The sequence below is a fragment of the Epinephelus moara genome, chromosome 6 (assembly GCF_006386435.1).
Source record: "Epinephelus moara isolate mb chromosome 6, YSFRI_EMoa_1.0, whole genome shotgun sequence".
Taxonomy (NCBI): Eukaryota; Metazoa; Chordata; class Actinopteri; order Perciformes; family Serranidae; genus Epinephelus; species Epinephelus moara.
This window is the reverse complement of record NC_065511.1, coordinates 15,535,238-15,559,488: the sequence shown is the minus strand read 5'-3', so window position 1 is coordinate 15,559,488 and position 24,251 is coordinate 15,535,238. Positions and strand designations below refer to the sequence as shown.

General features: G+C 38.6%; 2 protein-coding genes across 2 annotated transcripts; one reads left to right on the top strand and one right to left on the bottom strand.

Annotated features, from left to right (window-relative positions):
* The first annotated feature begins 10,302 nt into the window (after positions 1-10,302).
* LOC126391262 (zymogen granule membrane protein 16-like) lies at positions 10,303-12,908 on the top strand. The gene is made up of 6 exons (XM_050045893.1): positions 10,303-10,376; positions 10,673-10,751; positions 10,917-11,043; positions 11,627-11,726; positions 12,026-12,115; positions 12,203-12,908. Exons 2-6 carry the CDS (start codon positions 10,703-10,705, stop codon positions 12,344-12,346), a joined length of 510 nt encoding a protein of 169 aa, XP_049901850.1. The 5' UTR covers positions 10,303-10,376; positions 10,673-10,702; the 3' UTR covers positions 12,347-12,908.
* Positions 12,909-13,029: 121 nt separating this feature from the next.
* On the bottom strand, positions 13,030-16,998 carry cmtm8b (CKLF-like MARVEL transmembrane domain containing 8b). The gene is made up of 4 exons (XM_050045892.1): positions 16,831-16,998; positions 15,062-15,235; positions 14,514-14,633; positions 13,030-13,414 (listed from the first exon to the last, which is right to left on the bottom strand). The coding sequence occupies exons 1-4, from the start codon at positions 16,960-16,962 to the stop codon at positions 13,328-13,330; spliced, it is 513 nt and encodes a 170-aa protein (XP_049901849.1). The 5' UTR covers positions 16,963-16,998; the 3' UTR covers positions 13,030-13,327.
* Between the last annotated feature and the right edge of the window lie 7,253 nt (positions 16,999-24,251).

The following is a 24,251-nucleotide window of genomic DNA, read 5'->3' as shown; positions in this document are numbered from 1 at the left end:
TGCGTGTTGTTCATGACCACTGTGATGGCCTCGGCCATGTTGTGTTTTGCTGGCCTCTCTGTGCTCCTCCCTTCCCAGGTTCTCCCTGCCTGTCTCCCTCCCATCTCGTCAGGGGATTCACCTCACCTGTGGCCTTGTCTATAAAGGCATGGCCATTCCAAGATCTCTCTCTCTCTCCTTCCTGGATGGCTGGGGCCTCCAGGCAACCCCAGCGTTGTTTGGTTTGGTTTGGGTTGTGTTACGTTGGCTCTTTTGGGTTCCTTATGATTACACACATACACCTCATACATCCAACACCTCTCACCACACCACTGATTACTGATCTGCACTTAAATCTTATTCTTTAAATACATTTTTGGTTAATCTAACTGGTTGCTGTGTGGTTCTCCCTCTTTTGTTGTGCTCTTAAACGAGCTGGGCATAACACCACGTACAATCAAACACTCCAATTTTCCAATACCGCAAATTGCAATGCTGATTTATGAGGATATGCAACCCATAATACATTAAGAGATATTCTATATGATGGTTGATGCAGCCATTACAAATCATGGCAACTAAAATTTGAAGATTTCGAGCAAAAAAAATGCCTTTAATAGATTAAATAACGTAGTATTTGAGGAATTGCTTTGAAGCTAGTACTTGAAGTGATGTTGTAACAGTGGATTTTGATTTTATCTTATATTTAATTGCTTTACAACTAGTATAGGCTACTGTAAAACACACACATAGAGACATAATTACATACATTCCCTTGTTTCAAGTGCCACCTTGCTTTTCGTTGATATCCAGATCTGCCTACCAACATTTTAAACCTCTTATGAACCGCTACTTAAACACGTAGAAACTCAGGTGCAGTTGAAGACAGAAAAGACACCAGCAGTGAAAATCTCTAAGCAAGAAGAAAAAAAGATAAAGTTTAAAAGTTAGAAACACTAAAGTAAGTAAGAGGATGTGAAGCCCATAAAACTCAGCTCCTGTAGAGAGCTGAAACTGCAGTATAAAAATGTGCTGCTACAGCTACAGCAGCTATATATATATATATGGAGAAAAAGTGCAATCTAACTGTTTCTGTGACTACAGCTAACAATATTAGGATGATAAAAAGTTAAAGGTTAAAGTTGACACTTGAATGTAGTCTCATATTCCTTCCTTTTTTTCTGCTGCTTCCTTTGCTGTTCTGCTATAACTTACATAAGATCAAATAAAAAAATGAAATAATTTCAGAATTTGTGGAGATCAATTGAGCATCAAATTCAAGAATTGCGTCAGAGACCATTGATGTCATACTGGAACATCCAGCAAGCTGTAGCCATAAACAGCAGGTAACAAATATGTCACTTCCTGTGGCACATGTAACTATTCAAACCCCAAAGGAGACCCTCTAGAGAATTCTGACATTTACGTAAAAAGATTTATTTCAGGCTTAAAGCTGATGTAATGCAAAAAAACTCCACTGAAGCAAGACATCAGCAACACATCAGGGACATAATGAACACCTGCCAGCAACAAGTACTGACAGTGTGACAAACTACAGGGTGAAACTGCCCTCTACCGTATAATACACTGTACACTGTACACTGCATACAGGACAGCTGAGCTCCAGAAACTCAATGAGGCCATCTACTGGAGAGAAGAGACACGACAGGACACACTGGCTCCTGTGATTTATTTATTCATTTGTAGGTAATTTTTTGGTTGAAATTATTTTTATTTACTTTCAAATGATATTTTTTTGTTTGATCCTTCTGTGATTTTGTTCAGTTATTATGAAAAAAAAAAACAAATCTCATAGAACCCTGCTCTCAGTCCTAAACTGACTCACTGGTCCTTTAACAGATATTAGAATAGACAACAACTACTATGTACTAAAATACTTAGTTGCTGATAATTTGCATGTTATGTTTGAGGAGAAGCTTCGTATTTCTTTGAGAATAGGTTCAACCCAGCAAATGCATGGGTCTGAAATGAACTTTTATATAACTGGAATCCACCTTATTGGTCACTTATCAATGAATGTGTGAAGTGACTGTGAATAAACATTCTTTAATGATTTATTAAATGTGAACTAATAATACAGTCTGCATCAATTTATGTATTAAATAATCATGAGCCATGCATTAGTTAAGCTTTACTTATACACCTATCCTTATGAAGTGTTACTGTTGTTAATATTTTTATTATTAAAAATAATACAATTAAAGTCAGTAATTTGGAAGCAACTCATATTGTAATTGCAGATGATGCTTCAGCACTGTCTTACCAAGAGTCTTATCAAGGCTAGGCATGCATTTAAAAGTGGATTTGAGTCACACAAAATGGGGATTTGTACATTATGATATTATTCTGCATTGCCATGTTATATACCAGTGGCGCCACCTAGAGGGAGCCAAGGCCTAATACAGTCACTGAGCCTCACTGATTGTAAAAAACATAGATAAATGCCCCACATGTTCACTACACAGTCCTCCTGTCCAGCAGTGTTCTGGTAAGCACAGTTGTTACTGTAAAAAAAAAAAAAAAAAAAGCATAATAATAATAATAAGAAGAAGAAGACGAACACAATCATTATTAATAATAATGCCATCAGTCAAATTCATCCTCAACTTTGTTTATTGTGCGTTTTCTTTCTTTTTTCTTTCTGTTTTTGTTTTTTGACAAGTGTAGGGAGGTGGAGAGAGTCTTTAACCATAACTGTACAAAATCATACAAAAAGAGCAATTATACCTAATGGAGAGTGAAAAGGCAACCAGATGGCTTTGGGGAAGGGAGACAAAGCGAGAACAGAAAGAAACGGAAATGTTTTAAGATGTAATATCTGGATTATTCAGATAATACAGCTACATGTTATCAATATTTGATTTTTAAATAGCACATTCATCATCTATACCACAACCATGCAATCCCCATAAAAGGGCATGAGAGTGCAAAGCTCCACACCCAGAAAATAGAGGAGAGGAAGAAGGAAAGTTGAAAGAATTAAATCAAAATGATCAAACAAAAGCCTAAAGAGGTTGGAAAGTTTAACTCTAAAAAAGGAAAAAGGACAGACTATTTCCATAGTTTTGAAGTGGAGGTAGTGTCAGTAGCTAATATTAAAAAAGCACCAAAACAAATGCACTGGATGCAAAAACATTGTGTTAATTAGCCACCCAAACCAGACCCAACCCACAAACCGCAACCTTTATGCACTGTAGTCACACAGTTGTCAGGACTGAGGACAGAAACAAGCACAGGCAATCTCCAAGGGTGTGTATGTGTGTGTGTGTGTGTGTGTGTGTGTGTGTGTGTGTGTGTGTGTGTGAGAGAGAAAGAGAGAGAGAGAGAGAGAGAGAGAGAGAGAGAGAGAGAGAGAGGCTCACCTCCTCTAACATCACAAGGCATCAGGACAACCCTTACACAATCCAGCCCAACCAAATCACAGCTAAAGAAAAAGAAACTACATCAACAAAAACCCAAAACAAACTACAATGCTATTTGGCTCTCAACAGAGAGTGTCACAGTGGGCATTTTTCACATGCCATACATACCATCCTCTCAGCTCACTTAGTCATTTCCCATTCACCACACCATTCCACCATACCTAGTAGTGCGCCTTTATTGAAAAGTGCCGAGAGAGGGAGGGAGCACCCAGCGGAACCCAAAACTGATCATTGTATTTCTATATAATGATTTTTGCAACATTGCTGTTTTCACTCAGTTGCATTTATCCATTTTTTTTTACCATGTTTTCTGACAAAGTCTATACACCACATAACCGTGTGGTGTGAGTTTCAGACGATGACAGTCTAGAGCTGGCTAAAGCGTTTAATGAATACACCTTAATAAATTCACATGGTGATATCCACATCAAGAAAAAACAAAAGCGAGTAAACAGATTCTCAAGGCTGCTGATTGTGGAAAACTGTCCACGTGAATACAGAAAAGAGAGGAAAACAAAATACACACACACACACACACACACACACACACACACACACACACACACACACATTAAAGTCAGAGTTCATGTCCTTACAGCTCACATTCTGCTTTTTATTTACTCCTCTCTTCCATTCTTTGTTGTTTGTTTTCACGCACAACCACATAAAAAATATGTAGGCTATGTCTATATATGGATTGTATATATATATATATATATATATATATATTTTGCTTACTAATTTAATTACCTATTTTGCTCTGTTGACTATTGTCGTTTGTGGTATCAGTTATAGATTTATTCACTGCCTTTTAATTGTATTTGTGCTTTGGCGACACATGTTAAATGCCCTGCCAATAAAGCCTGTTGAATTAAAAAAAATTGAATTGAGAGAGACAGTGGCAAAGAGAGGGGGAGAGAGGGTGGGAGATTAAATATTCAGAACGCTGCTGTCACTTTTTGACTTGCTGCCCAAACCTGAGATATTTTCTAGCATGATTAATCACCAATAACGTAACTGGTGTGAATTAAAGTGTAAATGTAGGGTTAATTTTAAAAGACCAAAATGCTTTGTAAAAAAATAAAAGTGTTTTTTTTATAGTATAAATGATAAAAAAAGGTATCTTTGTAATTTAAATCCTATAAAATCATACAGCTGCAGAACTGAAGAAAATGCAATAACCAGTTACTTTGCACAAACTTGTCAGCACTCAAACGTGTGTAAGTGTGCTCTTGAGTGTGTGTAGATGCTGATCTTACGTAAGAACAAACACTGGCAAATGTCAAATGTCTTTGTGAAAACTTCCTCTGGAGAACAGTTGGTGAATCAGGCCCTCTGTTCTCTTTCAAATTAAAAGTGATTATTTGTCTCTTTAAGAAAAAGGACATCCAGCCTGAAGAACAAAGAATAGCTTGACACGTATATACAGGTACATAACATATTAAAACAGGGTTGTTGTGGAACTCAAAATGTTAACTGTGCCGGCATTAGTCAGATAATTAGTGACACTAACTGTAAAATAAGAGACCAGCATATATCAGTATACGATTTCTTAACTCTCAAGTTGTCATAGTTACACATACAACACGTAACAGAATTCCTGAAATTTAGGTGGCCCCACCCAGGGGACCCCATGAAAAATTTCTGGGCGCACCACAGCTTTATACCTGCAGTGTTAACTTTTTCCTATCATGATTCATGAAAGAGTCTTTAGGTGCCCTGGTTTAAATGTCAAGTGTCACTGTGCTGCTTGTTCCTGCGTAGAGCCATGTAACCACAACAAGGTCAATGAGGACAGACAGAGAGGGGCTCTGTGTTTGGTTCTTTAATGTCAAATCTTTTTGTGAAGTTTAACTGAAAAAGTGCTAAATAGCAGTAATGTACATCACAAATCCCTCTTATCCTCATATTTTCCACCACCTGTCCATATCCTCCTTATCAGTCAGACAAGTGAGTTCTACACTGGACAGAACTGTAAGACTAAAAAGAAAATGATAATCTAAAAGAATATAACAAATGATTTAAAAAATTATTATTATTTGATATGATTACTGTCACTATCATTAAAAAATGTCATATCCACATTCCACAACAGGTTATGATGATAAATTAAGGGGGTTACAGTGAATATTTTCTCAAGGTATGCAAAGAGGCTACCCAAAGCCTGATAAAACTTGGATAAAACCTTTGTATGGATTCTGTTGTGTCCTCTTTTTCTCTCACTCTGTCATCTATACAATCATACTATGACTTCCTTTCAATGGGTAGAAGTTTGGGTATCACCAGCCCCACTCTGTCATCTAGGACTCAGGGTATTTTTTTAAGAGAGGCTCAGGTGGTTCAACCAGTGTTTGTTGGCCAAAGACGGCATTCCTTAACATTAACACAACAAACAATAAGCAGGTGTGCAGCTAATGAACTGCTAATGCTCTGCTCAGTGACGCATGTACGCACACACACAGACACACACCCGCACCCATAAATAGCACAGTGGCAGGCATACAACATAAAAATGGTCTTGGTACTTGGTCTGCGTGGGTGGAACATGTCAGGTGGTATCCACATGAACATCAGAACCAAAGGTTTCCCAGCAGAACAATGCACTGGAACAAAATAATCAAAGTTATTCACTTCACCTGTCAGTGGTTTTAATGTCTTAGCTGATTGGTGTATATGGTAACACTTCATTATGTTCCTGTAGATAGATTTGGTTTGCAGTAAATGGCAAGGTTTCCTTCTTCCCCCACACATTCCACAGGCGAAACAGAGCAGACAAGCATGCTGTTATCAAGTACAAATGGTTTTGTCAAACTAATTTTCCCCCAAGATGAATTTGCTCACAGATGTCAATACATACAGATAAAAAGGTAAACTGCAACATGTGAATCATGTGTGTTTTAACATTTATGACAATTTTAACATTGTATTACATTTTCCACCTTCCACCTTATTATAACATACTATAGTGACAACATTTGTTCACCTTATATAAACCTGCAGATATCATCACCTCCTCTACAGGATTCAGTTAGTGTCCCCTCTTCAGCTGTGTGATTGGTGCTTTTTGTGACTGTTTGACAAAAAAGTAAATCAGCAGATAAAGAAACGATGAATTTCTTTTTCTAGTGATATCATCTCAAAGTTGAGCCTTCTCTTTGGACCATTTCTAAAATGACTTTTGTCCTTTTCCACCTAGCGTGACACACCAGCCACTTTTGTGGAATAGCTGGTCTTCAGTTTGACAGCAGTGGTTTCGTTTCGCTTGGAGATCTCAGTCAAAACTAACCACAGGACTCCCAGCATTGTCTCATGGCTGAGATCAGGCATGTTTTCAATCAAAAACCATTTCCTTGTCTTGCTTACTTGCTTAGATTACAATAACAATTACCCGCAGGTACGGGAAACTTACCCGACAGGTAGACGGGGGGAGGGGGTATTTTACTGGTAGTCTGCTGTAGGAAAGGAATAAAAGGACTTTTAAAACACAAAACAAAAGACTAAAATGAATAAATCAGAAAGATCACCACTTCATTTTAGACTATAAGACCATTGTGGGCCTTGCAGATTGTGTTTTGTAATTTTTTTTTTAACTTATGATTTAAACATGGCAAAACAGTAACATGTATAAGATAAGATAGACTTTATTGTCCCGAAGGAAATTTGTCTTGGATACATGCAGTATCTGCTGTTAAAAGACACAAAAAGTTGACACATACAGTTCCTACATATATACAATCCACAAACAGAGCTGTCACTATTCACAATCTCACAGCACATGTACAGACTACCATCAGCCAACAAATTGCACACTGCCCATTGCACATACACATCTGTTTTACATACACATTGTATGCTCTGATCTGTTCAGTATAATCATGGTTTGTAATCTGGAATAAATGGAGAATAAATGCAATATTATTCTATGACTTATCAAAAAAAGAAGAGGGTAAAATTAGCTCTCCCAGTTGTCAGAATTTAGAAGTCTGGAAGAAAACAAGCTGCGAACAACAAGCAGCAACAAAGCAAATGTTGGCAATGTACAGCAAAGGCACACTCCAGGAAACTGAAAGCAGGCATTTAAATGTCAAGCAAATAATTAAACACTGACCTGTAACTCACTGTGTTGTGATGTAAAGTTCGCTGAAATATGCTTACACCCTTGAACACATTCATTCTTATGGGTTGTTCCAGTTCTCTGGGTGAAAATGCCCTGTTAATGCCAGAGGTCAGAGGAGAATGGCCTGGTTCAAGATGATAGAAAGGCAACAGTAACTCAAATAACCACTGGTTACAACCAAGGTATGCAGAAGACTGAACAAACAACACGTCAAACCTTGATACAGATGGGCTACAGCAGCAGAAGACCACACTGGGTGCCACTCCTGTGGACTAAGAACAGGAAATTGAGGCTACAATTCACACAGGCTCACCAAAATTGGACAATTGGAAAAACGTTGCCTCGTCTGATGAGTCTGGATTTCTGCTGCGACATTCAGATGGTAGGGTCAGAATTTGGTGTAAACAACATGAAAGCATGGATCCATCCTGCCTTGTATCAATGGTTCAGGCTGCTGGTGGTGTAATGGTGTGAAGGATATTTTCTTGGCACACTTTGGGCGCCTTAGTATCAACTGAGCATCATTTAAACACCACAGCCTACCTGAGTATTGTTGCTGACCGTGTCCATCCCTTTATGACCACAGTGTACCATCTCCTGATGGCTACTTCCAGCAGGATAACACACCATGACACAAAGCTCAAATCATCTCAAACTGGTTTCTTGAACATGACAATGAGTTCACTGTACTCCAATGACCTCTTCAGTCATCTCAATCCAATAGAGCACCTTTGGGATGTGGTGGAACGGAAGGTTTGTATCATGGATGCTGTCATGTCAATATGGACTAAGATCTCCGAGGAATGTTTCCAGCACCTTGTTGAATCTATGCCATGAAGAATTAAGGCAGTTCTGAAGTCAGAAGAGGGTCCTACCTGGTACTAGCAAGGTGTACCTAATAAAGTGGCAAGTGATGTGTATATCTTAAGGATCTTTGGCAAAGAAATGCCCTTTATGATGAATACATTTCCATCTTATCTTATCCTGGAAAAACTACTGTTGGTGGTGATGTCCAATATCTGTTTTATACTATTCATCTACTCATGAGATATAAACAGCATCAATACAGCAACTTATCAAGATATGTTGTATTAGACAGTATCATTCATTCTATAAAAAAAAGCAACTGCTGCCACAGTTGTTGCTTGTGGATTTGTTTTATTATTTTATTATTATTATTATTATTGTTGTTATATGTGTCTTTTTTATGTACAAACACATGGCAAAATCTGAAAGCAGGAAGTTTTTTTGATGAGAAGTGTGCGACATCGTCCAAGAATGCTAAAAGAGGTCAGTCCAGTAGAACCAGTTGAAACAATGGTGTGGAACTTTCTGCTCATGGAAGGATGCCATGTGTTCGGGGAAGTCAGACAGATGATTTTAATCAATTCTTTTACCGGAACAAGTTTGCTGTTGTTGTTGCTTGAGTGAATTCTGTTATTTGCTAATTAATCCCTGGTTTGACAAACAAATTCAAATTAATAAAAGATATTCAAATGTATTTAAATTACATAATATGAAGGGTTTTGTCATACATACAAGTGAATGGTCATTTTAAAAAAATCTTCCTGACAGAAACATTATAATTATTTTCTCAGCACACAAGAGGCCATTGCACAGGACATTTTGACATTTTAACCGTTACACTTGTTTTTGAATGGCTTTGAATGCACTGGAGAAAAACTGGTGATGAAACTATGAAGTCAGGTTTGTCTTCTCTGACACAACAAAGGTTTGGATGGGGAGCTGAATATTTGTAGTTAATCCAAAAATAATAGGTAAGCAGAACTGTGATGAACAAAAGGCCATACTTAAATAATAGGTAAGCAGAACTGTGATGAACAAAAGGCCATACTTAATTCTGTTGTATTTATTTATTTTTTGTTTGTTTGTTTGTTTGTTTGTTATCATAAAAGTCTATTTTCACAGGGAATTGGGACATGTAAGTCAGCATCCATTTAATAGCTGTTCCTGAGCTTTTGATGGTAAATGGACTTGCAGTTGTATAGCACCTTCCTCGCCTTCTGCCCAATCAAAGAGCTTTCAAACTACAGAACCATATTCACCCATTCACATGCACACTTGGGTGCCACCTGCTCACCTAAACAATCACATGCACCCACACACCAATGGCACAGCCTTCAGAGGCAATTTGGGGTCCAGTATCTTGCCCAAATATACTTCGACATGCAGACTGGAGGAGCCAGCATTCAAACCACCAGTCTTCCAATAAGAGGTCAGGCTGCCCTACCTCCTGAGCCACAGCCACATGATCTTTATGCGCAGGTCAAGGTCAAGAATTAACATCGACATTTACATCTGTTGAAAATCCAAATTTTCGTGAAAACTGGGTAAACTCTCTTTAAAGGTCAAGAATGAGCTTTGAAATTCAAATCAATCAGGGCTAATGTAACACCAGTTTAAGGAGCAAAGTTAGTAAGAATTGTACTGGTTTTAACATAAGGAGGTAGTTAATGATGAAATGCAGATTAAAGGGAGATGGAGTTTACGAGCTATTAGGTTCAGTCAAGTTCAAGTGACTACCTTTCCCGTATGTGGTGAAAGCTATGTTGCCGAACCTAATGATGTACTTGAAAACATTTCTGTCTTCCTGGATCAATTTCAAACTCTTAGAATAATATGCCTCTTATTGTTCAGTCAGCAGAGGCTGTCAAGTAGGAATGTAAGGGTGTGTGTGTGTGTGTGTGTGTGATGGTGAGGGAGGGAGGGAGGGAGGGAGGGAGGGAGGAGGGCATAGATTTATAAGTGCCAGAGTGACAGTGTCATCTCATCCTTGGCTCAGGACTCCAGCTGGTTTCAGGATATCTATACTGCAGGTGAGTCTGAGCATCTGTATTTGAAGGTTTTAACTACGTGGGATGTAGCTCCTTTTGTAATGGACCAACTTGATTGGGATCTTACTGTGGCAATGGGCACTGATTAAATTCTGATGATTTTAATATTATTTATTTACTGGCCTTAGGCCGTCCACAGATTGTTGGATTGTGGACTTACAGCTTAATAAAACAAAATGCCAGATTGGTGTTATGTGTAAAGAAATGTGTATAGCTGTTGATAATCATATGATGATGATGATGATGATGATGATTGCTGAACTGGTTTCTGTTTCCAGTGTTGTCTCTGGACACCCTCACACACCAGAATGTTTTCCCTCCTGTTCTTTGCTGTGCTCTGCGCCAGCTGCCTGTCTGGTAAGATTTCCATCTGTTGAGTCTTTCTATAGCAATGTTATACTTTTTTCTACAAACATGTGGCATCTAATAAGATCTGTGTGTATAAATTGTTAAGTCAAGCTGAGTCAAGAAGCAGTAGCTTCCCCTTGCCCATCACATAATGAATTTGTTTCACCTCTCCAGCTCCCAGTGAGCACTACTCCTTCTCCCCTCCTGTTGGACCCGGGAGTGGCACTTCCTTCTCCACAGCAGGAGACGGAGGGATCACAGGTGTTAAGGTCTGGGAGTCTATCAACGCTTACATCACAGGGTCAGTCTGTCCTCCTTCTTGTCCACATTTGTTTTTATTTTAGCCTTAAGCTATTGCAGAGCCTATAACCAGTGCATTTGATGGTGGTAGTAACTGTTCAATTAGTAGTGCTTGTCTCAAAACAGGGTGGTTGGAGCATTTGATAAATATGCTATTTTATGTTTGCTACATTATCTAATGTGTAATTTGGGGAATGTTGTGAAAATGATTCATTAACAAGTTTATAATGCAGCACCGATTTGACCACTTTATGCACCTTAAACTGCTTTGTGTTGTAACAATTGAATGTTGTTATGTCATATTGAGTTGTTAGTGGGGAAGGTGTTGCGGTTTTCAAAGGGACGGCCCATTAAAAGTTTTAATGAAGTTGGGAGGGACTTGCTTTTTCAAAAAAAAGTGAACCCTTCATGCATCAATAATTTGCTTCCAACACATTTGCTCTATTGTCTAGCCTATTTGTTCTTACACATGCAATAATCTATTATGACAATTCTTTTATTAAGTGTCCTCACATCTTCTTCACATCAGTACCATTTTTGGTGTTCAACAGCGTGTTTCCTCTCTCCTGTGTCTGTCCCTGCAGTCTCCAGGTGCGCAATGGCTTCTCCTGGTCCAACGTTTTTGGTCGCACACTTGGAGATGCACAGGAGCTGGAACTATATGATGATGAGTACATTATTCAGGTCAGTGTGTGTGTGTGTGTGTGTGTGTGTGTGTGTGTATTTGAAACATTCTGATAAGACAGTGTGACTTATTATTTGTTGACATTTATAAAATAATAATATCAATAGTATACATCTATTTTATTATACAGGTCCAGGAAATTATAGTAGCAGCAACATTTTTCCTTAAACTGAATAGTGTACTGTGATTCATATTATACTATATTCATCATTATATGAAAAATGCAAAATGTGTGTACTAATCCAGGACTAACCACATGTACCAAGTGTGTTAATGTCCTCACTCTGTCATGTTTCAGATCTCTGGCAAATACAGCACCACCTATATCTATCAGCTGATCTTTGTGACCAGTACAGGGAGATCTCTGATAGTTGGCCAGCCCACACATGTAATTTTCTTCAACTTTTCCTTTTTGTTACAGTTATCAATACTATTACTCATGGTCATGTGTTGACCTGTTGATGCTTTGTTACAGACCTCTTTCAACTTCTACCCGATCGACAATGGTTGCGAGCTAAAAATGCTGAGTGGTCGCTATACCACCTCAGGGATCAAGTCTTTGGGAGCTCACTGGGGAAGTCGGATGATATCAACCAACACTTCAGTCCACGACTACTGAGTACTAACAACAGTCTTAACAGGGAATAATCAACCTATCTTTTTCCATTAAGAAAGTATTTAGTCTTTGTGCACTGGGTAATATTTTACCACTTTTTGTATGAATACTTCTGGAAAATAATGTCTTTGTTCATTTAAAAAAAACAAAAAAAAAAAAACATAATGAAGGGTGACTGTGAACGATTAACTCAGTTTGTGACCCCATGTGGGGAAGTTAAACACACAGGATCTACTAAACATGTACTTTATAGACAAGACAATATTTTTCATCAAATGAAGAGGCTCTGAGTAAAAGCATTTTGCATTTTGCATTCTCATGAAGGACAGATTGCAGTGATTTATTGCACTTTATCAATACCTCATGTATTTTGAGGAATGCTAAGGATATTAAGAGATTATATATGTGGTTTGTATTTCTGCATATTCAAATGGTTGGAGAAATGTTCAGTCTGACCAATATTTAATTCTGTTGCATGCAATATGCTGTTGTATTTTATGAAAGGTATGATTTTTTTTTTTCCTCTTGTGACTTTGTGACTGTTATGCAAAATTAATAAAACAACTCAATCAAAGCAACTTGATTTTATGTAATGATAATGAAGAACAACTTTTGTGTAGGATCGTCCACAACTCCCTGCTTTTTCATGTGTGTGACACTGCAGTAACCTCAAACATACAACGGCAAACATAGGAAAATTTTATTTTTTGTCATTGCACAATTTAACTCAGATTCCACTGTTTTGAGAACGCCTTGTCTTAATGAGCTCACGTTTTGTTTAGTTACAGAGTCCATAAAAATGCGTTGAGAGCAAAAGTTTTTCCCTCTGCCTCAGTGTCTTCCTGCTAAACATAAGTCACGCAGCAAAGATACTCTGCTATGAACATATTTACAGTTTCTACACAAGTTTTCGTTTGATTTGTCCTGCTCTGAAGTCAAATTTCCAGTCTGATCTCTGTTGCCTTCAAACAGCAGGAAACAAGACTACTGTCCTTCTTCTGTGGTTTTCCAGGCACAGTAGCTCAGGTAACTGCTTCCTGCGTAGCACAGTGTGGTCAGAAACGCAAAGAACTGCAAAGCGTGAAAAGTGTGGAAAAGATGAGGAGAAAAAGAACACGGGAAAAGAGAGAGGGACGAGAAGACAATGAGAAGGAGTACATTTATTCATTTAATATCTAAAGATCATAATTCACAACTGAAAAATCTCTCATTATCTACTCACAACAAGTCAGTGCACTGGTAAACTGTTGAAGCTGTCAAATGAGGCATCTTGGGAACTATGTGTCAAACAGTAATTGATTCAATTGATGTAATTCATTTATCTATGGAGGACAAATGCACATGAAACGAGCTGCTAATTTAACGACATTTGTATTTTACTTAGTCTGCCCATTTACACAGAACAGTTTCGGCCATGACGTGACCAAGCCATGTGAAACACACATTGCTTGTCAATATCATCATATAATTCAGTATTTTTTACTATCATTAATATTAATTCTATCATGACAGTCCCACAGCAATCCCTGGCATCGTGCTAGGATGTATACAAGTGATTCAAGTGAGTTCCACACTGTGAGGTCTTGATATTTTAAACTTAGATAAAAGAGAGCACTGTTTGCTCTGTATCAGCAGATACACTGACTTGATTAATCAGAATCAGTTTTAGGAACGAAAAAGTTGGATATTATAGTTTATATTTAAGGGATTGTACAAAGGCTGTTTCAAAATGCTCCCCATGCTTATAGGAATGTAGTTCTGGTGGAGCAATACTATGATAATTATAAAAATACTAATATAGCTACAAATATTTATCAGCTTTGAAAAACCACCATGTGTATCTGTACAAATTTGTAGAATGTTGTTTTCATTACCAAAAAACAATAGCGAGGACATGACCTTAGTGTCCAGGCTGAAGACAGTATCTACATTTGCACAGTGCAATCGCTTGCTTGCAAAAATCCTACATTACCCTGCACATGTGGTTGTTGTTTATTCCTCAGTTAATTTGAAAACTTCTGTTGTTTTCTGACACTTGTCTAGTTGTGTGTAATGTGGACATAAGAATTCCAGTGATGTTTTTGATATACATTCATATGTGTACTGGAAAAAACTTTCTTTTTGGATGAACTTTCCTCTCAACAGATCATACTGTGAAAAGTGCTCTTACTGCAGATGCTGCCCAGCAGTTGTAGTTGTGTCGCCCCCTAATGGCCTGGTTGACTGAGAGAGCATCTGCTACTGCTGTCACCAGATACAGAGCTGCAGCACTGCAGTTCAAACACAGCGACTACAAGAAAGAAAAACACAGTGAAACAGATAAATAGACGAAGCAGGGAGACCGTTATGTTAAACCAGGGTTGTCAAACATACGGCCCAGGGGCCAGAACCAGCAGGCCGATTGGTCCAATCCAGCCCTCTAGATGACTTTGGATACCTAATGTTGATGCGCGTGTGAAGTCCAAGAGGTTTCAGGAGCAGTTTAAACAGTGAGCAGATAGTTATGACATAACAGTTGATATTTATAGGTTATTTTGCAGTGGTTTCAGTGGTCTGGCCCACTTTACATCATATTGGGCTGTATGTGGCCCCTGAGCTAAAATGAGATTGACACCCCTGTGTTAAACATATGTGTGTGTGTGTGTGTGTGTGTGTGTGTGTGTGTGTGTGTGTGTGTGTGTGTGTGTGTGTGTGTGTGTGTGTGTGTGTGTGTGTTACCAGTGTAGTCCAGGGGACCTGTGGTATCCTGCTGTGGGCTCCAGTGAGGTAAATTATAAACAGGCAGATGGTCAGGACCCAGCACAAGATGGCAACAAACATCACCCAGCAGAGAGCAGACACGTCAAAATAGTCTGTACCCCCTACCAGAATCCACACCAGCATACCGAACACCTGGAGGAGAGGAAAGGAGAGGAGAGGAGAGGAGAGGAGAGGAGAGGAGAGGAGAGGAGAGGAGAGGAGAGGTTAATTTACTTCTTGATGTACTTCAGCGTGAGAGAAGGATATAAAACATAAAGAGAGGTGAAAGATAAAACTACAAACAAGTTCAAAGACAAATAAGGTGTGACACAGTTTTGTTGTTGTGTTTTTCCATTGATCGGAGCTCATCATTATATCTATTTACACTGGGTGAGGAAAATGTTTGGCACTATAATTCTCTATATGGAATGTTGACAGAATAAGTTCATGTCAAAGCTTTAAACCCTCACTGATTTCACCAGATAAATATTTGGAGGTCATAAAAAAGGACATAGCTATGGGACACAAAATGTGGCATGTTGAGGCAGTTGATTTCCCTAAACTAAAAATCGTAGCATAAAGCAGTGTTTCATGTCACTTATGTTTATAAGTTTGGGCCATTCATTTGTTGTTCCATGAGTAATTTTTAAATTCCAAACACCCAACATGCCCCATCTCCCCTCAAAGTGTTGTGGTGAGAAATAAATCTCTTTCCTCCCAACACTACTCCAAACCCACCCTTCCTGTCTCACAACAAAAGATTCTGCTGGATGTTTCTATATCACAGGAAGAAACATTTTCTGGTGTGAATCATGACTCTAAAGAGAGTTGGTTTCTTTGCTGTTAAAATCCCGAACAGGTTATCAATTTAACATGAAAATCTGCTGAGTTACCGATGTGTTTCGGTCACAATGATTTAACCCAAAAGCCAGAATTTGCAGTTAAATGTGGTGTTTTCTGAATGTAGTTTTCATTCTTTTCTCAGCATCTAATGTATCTATGATATTACGTTATGCATAGTATGATCTCACAACATCATTTCCAAAAATAAATAAATAATAAAAAGCCCTAGGGTGTTTCAATTAGATTCTACTTTTTTTTTTTTTTGTTGCAATTGCTTGCAGTCAGATTACTCAAACTGTGGCGTGCCCAGCCTCTGCATGGCAGCCAGCCAGGCTGTATTTACAGAAAGGCTCTCCTGACTTTTTTCCTCAGCTGATTCAGAAAGGAAGAGACACAATGAGGGAGAGGAAGGAGGAAGAGTTGATTTGCTTGGTGTGTTTTTGGGTAACTTCCTATTTTCTTAGAAAAGTAATGTTTCGTTTTTCTGGTTTTTCTGTTACTCCACTGAATATGGTCTGGGCAGTACCACAAAAATCAATTCATACTTTCATTACAATCACAAATTTCAGATCCACTTTAATAAAAAGAAAGTCATGAATGAATCTCTGAATCTATGCTAACACAAAACCTGCCTTCATACGTGCACTACTGTAGATGAGAAACAACCCAAACTTAGAGCAAGTTGTTTCTAGGTGTGTGTGTGTGTGTGTGTGTGTGTGTCGGTATCACCTTGAGAGAGCAGACCACACACTTACTAACACAATATACTTTTCCTTTCTTTTAATGTTCCTTATATAAATCAAAATGATTGCCACTTCCTGACAATGATTATGAAATAGTAACTGATGTTAATTTTTCTACTGATACAATCTTCAAACCACCAAACAGCTTAAATCCATACTTACTATCTCAGCCAGGAGCAGTATTCCTTTGGCAGTAGTGGTGAAGTGCTGGTCGAAGGCCAGGGTGGAGGTTGAGATGTTGCACTCTGGTACTGAGGGAGTCCTGTGGGCCGACATCACAGCGGCTCTCTCCATGGTGGACTGACGCAGGCAGTCTGTGTGCTCTCAGTCATGTTGTCGCTGCTGGAGAGGAAGTTGTGTTCCTGTCCCGGAATCCAACAAGGACAACCCTTCATGAGAAGTTTAATTATAAATGCTGCATATAAGCTCACATATATAAAAAAACAATTGCATAATCCAGTATTTGAGTTGTGCCCCGTCTTATTCACCTTGATTTAAAAATCACTGACTCAATACATGAGGAGACATTTTTCTCTGTTTTGTATTTAAAAAGTTAACAAATTTACACTGTCGAGCCAATTGAGTACTAAAACAGACGAGGTTACCTGCTCGCTTTATTGTTCTGTCACTGCTATTTTTTATTTTTTTATTGTGTGGTGAAGTAATAAATGTTATGTCAGAGCCATAATGCTACATTACATGTTTGAACTGGCGCAGAGGTGACAATAAATAGGAGGGAAATTGAGATGACTTCAGAGGGATTCACAACTAAAGGCAAGAAAAGGAGAGCTGTGTGTGAAATCTACTTCAGGACACACTGATGATGACAGTTCTGCTGCTGATGATAAATGATGCTGATAGCCAAGAGGAAGAGGAGGAGTCTGTGTGACACTTTTGCATGTTTTAGCCCCTAACAACAACAATTGATTATTTAGGTTGATGTGCTACATTCCAGGCTGTCATTGTTTTCTGCAATACCATGAAAATCAATTCAGTCTTGCTTGAGTCACAAAGCCTTATTCACCACACTGAACAATTTATTTTTGTGGTGCAGCTTCGATATCTAATAGCTAGAGGGCTGCTAAGGTAGAGGGGCATCTTTAGAAAGAGAAACCCCAGAGGACAACCAGGAGGGCAATATGAATGCTAATTTTCCTAATAATCAGGGGTGGAAGTTAGCAGTTACATTTACTTTTTTTTTCCCTGTAACAACTTTGTTTTTTGTGTTGCCTTCTTGTCACCCACATTTTTAAGTAGACCTAAATTAAAAAAAAAAAAAAACAGTGATTATATTTGTATGTAAGAATTTTTATATGAAGTTTTGTTGGCCTGCTTTGCTGCATTTCAAGTCACATCTGTTACAGAGTAAAAGCGGAAGTTAAAAAGCAGAGTGTAAGAATGAAACAAAAGATAAGAGATAAATCAGCAGATGCAGCAGACAAGCAGTGGTGGAATGTTACTAAGTCAGTTTACTCAAGTATTGTACTTAAGTACAGATCTGAGGTACTTTACTCTACTTACTTGACTCCACTACCAGCAGTGTAAGGAAGTTAAGATGGGCCCCAGTGCACCCTAATATGACGGGGCGTGGTGCATGCTATAGTGCATGTATTGTCTTGACACAAATTGAGACCTGACACTGGACAACATCAATCAGTGCATATCTTACAAAATACCAAAGAAAGGAGAAATCAGTCATTAACTGGATTGTTTTTACAGTATATTTAAAGATTTTATAGCTTATATTAAAAAAGCTAGATAGATAGTTACTATCTTAAAAAATGAAATGAAAAAAGACAACACTGACACCGATGGGTTAGCCTTTTTGAGGATTTATATAGGAAATGGCACAGTTTTTAGATTAATGATATTCTGTTTTTCATCATTTATCTTTGAACAAAGGTATATTTTTAAGGTGGCAATCTGAATCACTTGAAAGGGCCCACTCTCTCTTAAGGCCCCTTCACCCCAGAGGCCTCAGTGCAATCGCACTGCCTGCACTGTCTATATTTACGCCCCTGTCCACTACATTTTAGAGTGAAATATTGCACTTTTTTACTGCATAACATCTATCTGAAAGCTTAAGTTACTAGTTAAGCACATAATTACATTTAAGGGTTTATGTTTTAACCTTTAATGATGCTAATACCACTGCCACCACCACAGCCTTAAAAAGGCTGCGTACACCTTAATTAATCACTGTTATAATGCACCACCCCTCAAACACTTAGTGGTCCACATCATACACACCCATGATGTTGACCCACGTCACCAACAGGTGCATGCTAAGTGCTAAAACACTCGTGGTGGTGGGGAACGTTTACCTTCAGTGAGATGTGTCTGCTGTTTATGACGATAATCTCTGTCACAGTTTTGACTCTTTGAACACTTTGAAAAGCGCAGTGGAATAGATAGGCTGAGTGGACTGGTTATAGTGGGACAGAGAGGCTGAGTGGACTGGTTATAGTGGGACAGAGAGGCTGAGTGGACTGGTTAGAGTGGGACAGAGTGGCTGAGTGGACTGGTTATAGTGTGACAGAGTGGCTGAGTGGACTGGTTATAATGGGACAGAGAGGCTGAGTGGACTGGTTAGAGTGGGACAGAGTGGCTGAGTGGACTGGTTAGAGTGAGTGGACTGGTTAGAGTGGGACAGAGTGGCTGAGTGGACTGGTTAGAGTGGGACAGAGTGGTTGAGTGGACTGGTTATAGTGGGACAGAGTGGCTGAGTGGACTGGTTAGAGTGGGACAGAGTGGCTGAGTGGACTGGTTATAGTGGGACAGACAGGCTGAGTGGACTGGTTATAGTGGGACAGAGAGGCTGAGTGGGCTGGTTATAGTGGGACAGAGAGGCTGAGTGGACTGGTGTAGTGGGACAGACAGGCTGAGTGGACTGGTTATAGTGGGACAGAGTGGCTGAGTGGACTGGTTATAGTGGGACAGAGAGGCTGAGTGGACTGGTTATAGTGGGACAGAGAGGCTGAGTGGACTGGTGTAGTGGACTCTTGCCTTGAGTATAAAGGAACAGAGAAGCTTCAGCAGATTGTTGAGGACCTCGTGGTGCACAAGACTCACACAGAGCTGCTCAGATAGGTGAGTACAACAAAACAGTTAGGTCCAGAGGAGACTGGTCAACGTTGCTAGGCAACCTAGCATTGTGTGTGTGTGTGTGTGCACTGCAGCTTGTGCAAAAACTGTGCAGTCAGCATCAGAAAGGCTCAGAGGGTGGATGGTGAGGCATCCTCCAAGACACCAGCAGGGAATATAATCAGTTTCCCCTGAACATTCCCCCTCATACTTGCATTACCATGAGCAATAATGAGACTGACATGAAAATAATTGCTGCAACTATGAGTCGAGGCTACACTGTGATGTAAAGTTTTAATCTGCAAAGTCATAGGTTTCAGTGAAATGACATGAAACTAGTGGAGATCAATTTAAAGATCCCCTCTGTGTTTTCGACAAATAGTCTGCCTTGAACAACAATTTCAGATCTATAAATATACAAATTTTGTTTATTGCTACATTGAAAAGTCCATTCTCAGTATTTGTGCAAAACTGGGTAAAACTTGCCTTAAGTTTAAGTTTCCACATTACATTTGTGCTGAATACTGGAACACAACTGGCTCCAAACTAGTTGTGATGTCACAATATCCAGCTAATAGAAACACGTGTTAAACTAATTTTCAAGGTGAGCAAAGAGAAACTACCCTCCTTTTAGCAGATGAATGTGAAAATGGCCTTTTACTCAACTGTGCACGTATTCTACACAGTAAAGGTCATCAATACACAGGAAGTAACAAAAACGATTTTTTTAATGGACGACTGGGGGACTTCAAGGAGGAAATAATGCTGAGCATGGACAGTTTAAAGGGCCGTGATCAAATATATAGATACATCAATAATTATAGAATTAAATGCTCAAATAAATGATTCAATAAATTATCATATAATTAAATGCTTAAATAAATTAATTGTTTTTTTAATGTAATTTAATGCTTAATTAACACCATAATTAAAGAAATCACAATTTAAATCAGAAATTTAATATATAAATGTTACATCTATTTGTGTATCTGTGTGTATCTGAGACATTACTGCATTAAATTATTTCTGACCACCAAGTGAGGAGAAATATTTGGGGCCTAATTAAAACCCTGTATTCCATCATAAGTGTGCCCATGCTGCAGTGCAGCTGTGGAGGCAGTGAATGGCTTTGACCACCAGGGGGCAGTAGTTACACATGGACAAACAGTAACCCTGACTTGAGGGGCATGAGCGGAGAACAGGGACAAAAGAGGCAACGTTGAGGCCAACAAGACGCGCTGGGTGGGTAACTGTCGCCAGTGTCGGCGTGTATATTTTTTTCGCTCATATGTTATTTATTTTTGCTGCTAATACGAAGAAGGCAACATTACGTTCCTGATAACATGACTGACTCAACTGGTTACCTGAAGGCTGACGCCCCACAGAAGCAGGTGTGCATTAGGCCTGCCACAAACTTGGATGACTGAATGTTTCGTTCTGCCGTTATCATTGCATGGACATTTATAACTGTGCATGTGCTGATGGTGTTTTTCCCTCCTAACAGAATACAGTAGAATAGACACATGATAAACTAAATGTAATCTTTATATAATTCAAACTGATTTTCATTTGATTTGTATTTGAATTAAATCAGAGAGATCACATGTTTCTCAGCAGTTCTAGCTGCAACTCTGATTAGACTGAAGTGATAATCAACTATAGGTGACTATAAATTAAGTCTTATTACAAAAAAATGTAATGGCAATGAAGCTAGCAAGAGTTTTGACAAACAAATAGAGCAATAACCTTCACGTTAAGATGCTTTGTGGTGTTGTGCTGCAGTCAATAGGCTGGGCTATACGTTATCTGACTGGGTTTTTACATGCTTTATCTTATGCTACTTGATAGACTAATTCTGCCCCGCTGAGCACATTCTGCTCTGTACAGCAATATATCCACTGCAGCAATCTATACTCTGCATTACTCCTTCTCTCCATTCACTCAACCAGCAGGCCAGCTTTTCTTGTCCTCCCTGTGCTGGCCGGTGGCTACATGTAGCCATTACATTATAAAAAAAAATTTAAAAAAGAAGAAGAAGAATTGGCTATGGCTATTCCTGTATATGGGATTGGCAGCTTGCACCCAGAGACATTATTCTTTCTTTGAGACCAATAGATTTTCTATATGAGCTGTCTAACAGCTAATTATCACAGCAGGACCAGGGTCGTTTCACTTTCATTCTATTAATTAAAAATGGAAACACAATCTTAATGTCATTTACTAATGTCAGAGCACATTCTTAATTATTTTGTTCAATTAGATTGAACGTGCCCACCTTGAGGAAGTTTTAGGTTTTATCCATTTAGGAATTCTCTTTGTCAGACTCTATACGTTGTAGTCTATGAAATGTGTGTCAGGTTAATTGTACATGCAGTGTCTTAATAGACTCAATGAAAAGGTTTGGTTTTTATAGGAAACTCATTTGTTGTACATTTTTTGTGTGGAATACAATCTTGTAGATGATCGGTCTTTTTATTACAATGATTTAAGTACCATCTCACACATATAGTATATTTTAATACAGTGTTAAGGGGTGGGAATCTGCAGGCACCTCACTGTTCAATTACGATAACGATTCAGAGGGCTACGATGCGATTATAAAATGATTACTACAGTGTTTTTGATTACTATACATGATTTATTTTTTTTCTCACTGTGTGACTACATGCTGCATTTAAAACATAGCACATTTGTACTGATCCATAGTTAAAATAAATTAATGAATTTACTTCTGTTAACTTTTTCTTGGTTAATAGAATTACTGCAGTAAATGCCAACAAGAGCGAGCGGGAAAGCCAAGCTAGTATTGGTGTATCAGTACTGTGGAAAATGAGTATTGAAACAGTTTCAAATATTCTAACATAAGTACAACTCATGTTCAGGCCCATTATGTTTCACCGTCCAACTGTTTCAGCTTAAAGGAACTTACAGCCCAGTCTTACAAAACCGTTCGCAGCGATCATAATGTCGAGAAATGGGTTTTAAATTTCTGATTATTGACTTTCTGCATCCAGACATAGTGTTTTAAAAGAGAATCACAATGCATCTAAGAATTGATTTTCCCCTCCACCCTTAATGGTGTTCTGGTCTGACATGACTACCTGGATTTATTTGTGTTTCGTCTCTGCAGAATAAATGGCAAACAGTTATCGCATTTGTTAAGCGTGTCCAATAAAGTGCACTTACAGTCCTTCACTTTCTCATCTTAGGCAGCTTTTCAACTTAGGTGTGCTCTGCAAAATGTGTTGCCAACACAGAATCTGTACCGGACGTATGAATAATGGAAGCCACTGTCGATGTGCTCACATTAGAGTGGACTCTCTCCTCGGCCGCACACATGGGAAAAGCTTGATTGAGGACATGGTCAATTGGAGTTGCTCTAAAGTCATTTGAGAGCTTTCTTGCTCATTGAGCACATCTCCATCTTCCTCTACCACCCCTTTCTCCTCCTTTTCATCCTGCTCCACCTCCTGTAAAGCATCACAACTCCTCTTTTTAGACCTCTAATCATTTGGTGTCAGTATGGTCATCAGAAAACCTTTCATCAGATGAACATACAGGTATGATGGACCATATCAGTAAATATCAGGTGGATGTAGCATGATCTCACATAGTCCTGATCATAATTAGCAGTAATACAGCAGGCTTTCCCACTAATCAATAACTTGGTGTCGGCTGTAGTAGCTGCTCTCTTAGATTCTCCAAAGTAATTAAATGTGCTCTATTGTCTCGGCGCCTCAATTATAACTGGGTTTCTCCTTTAATTCCCTGAAATACCACAAGTGCTCAGAAGCCCACAGGTGATTAATGGTTATTTCTCTGATTTTGTTTCTCTGTATGTTTGCACACACACACATGTGCCTATGCCCTTGGCCTTAGATTATTGATCATTAACTAATGATAACTAGAACTGTGCAATATATTGATATTATATCGATATGTGATGTCGATTTATTTGTGAGTTTTAAAGGCTGCATTACAGTAAAGTGAGATTCTGAACTTTCATACAATACCTTGAAAAATATCCATACCATTTTTGATACCATGGGGGGAAAAATACATCTGATACAAGTTAAACCTTTTCTTAAATGATAAATATAACAAGGTTGTAACATGACAACAGTATCATTTCTTTTCTTGGTTGGTAGCAATAAGACGTTCAGAGGCCCAAAGTTCAAAAGCTTCTGAGATTATGACACATTCAAAACACAATAAAGTGCAAGTAAAGAAAACAAAACATTTCCGTATTTTAGGACAGGGTCAGGCAACCTCCCTATGGCTTTGACATAAAAATTATCTGGAAATGAATAATGGTTACAGCCTACACACTGAATCAAAAAAATACTTTAATGTTTCATCAGTTAAAATATGCGTCATACATCTACGACCTGCTGCCTTTTCCTCGAAATTTTGCTCAACTTCAGTAGTGGTGGAGAGCCCGGCTTCTCTCTGGCATTGCTAGCTATGGATTTAAAATCTTACATAAAAAAGGAAAAGTC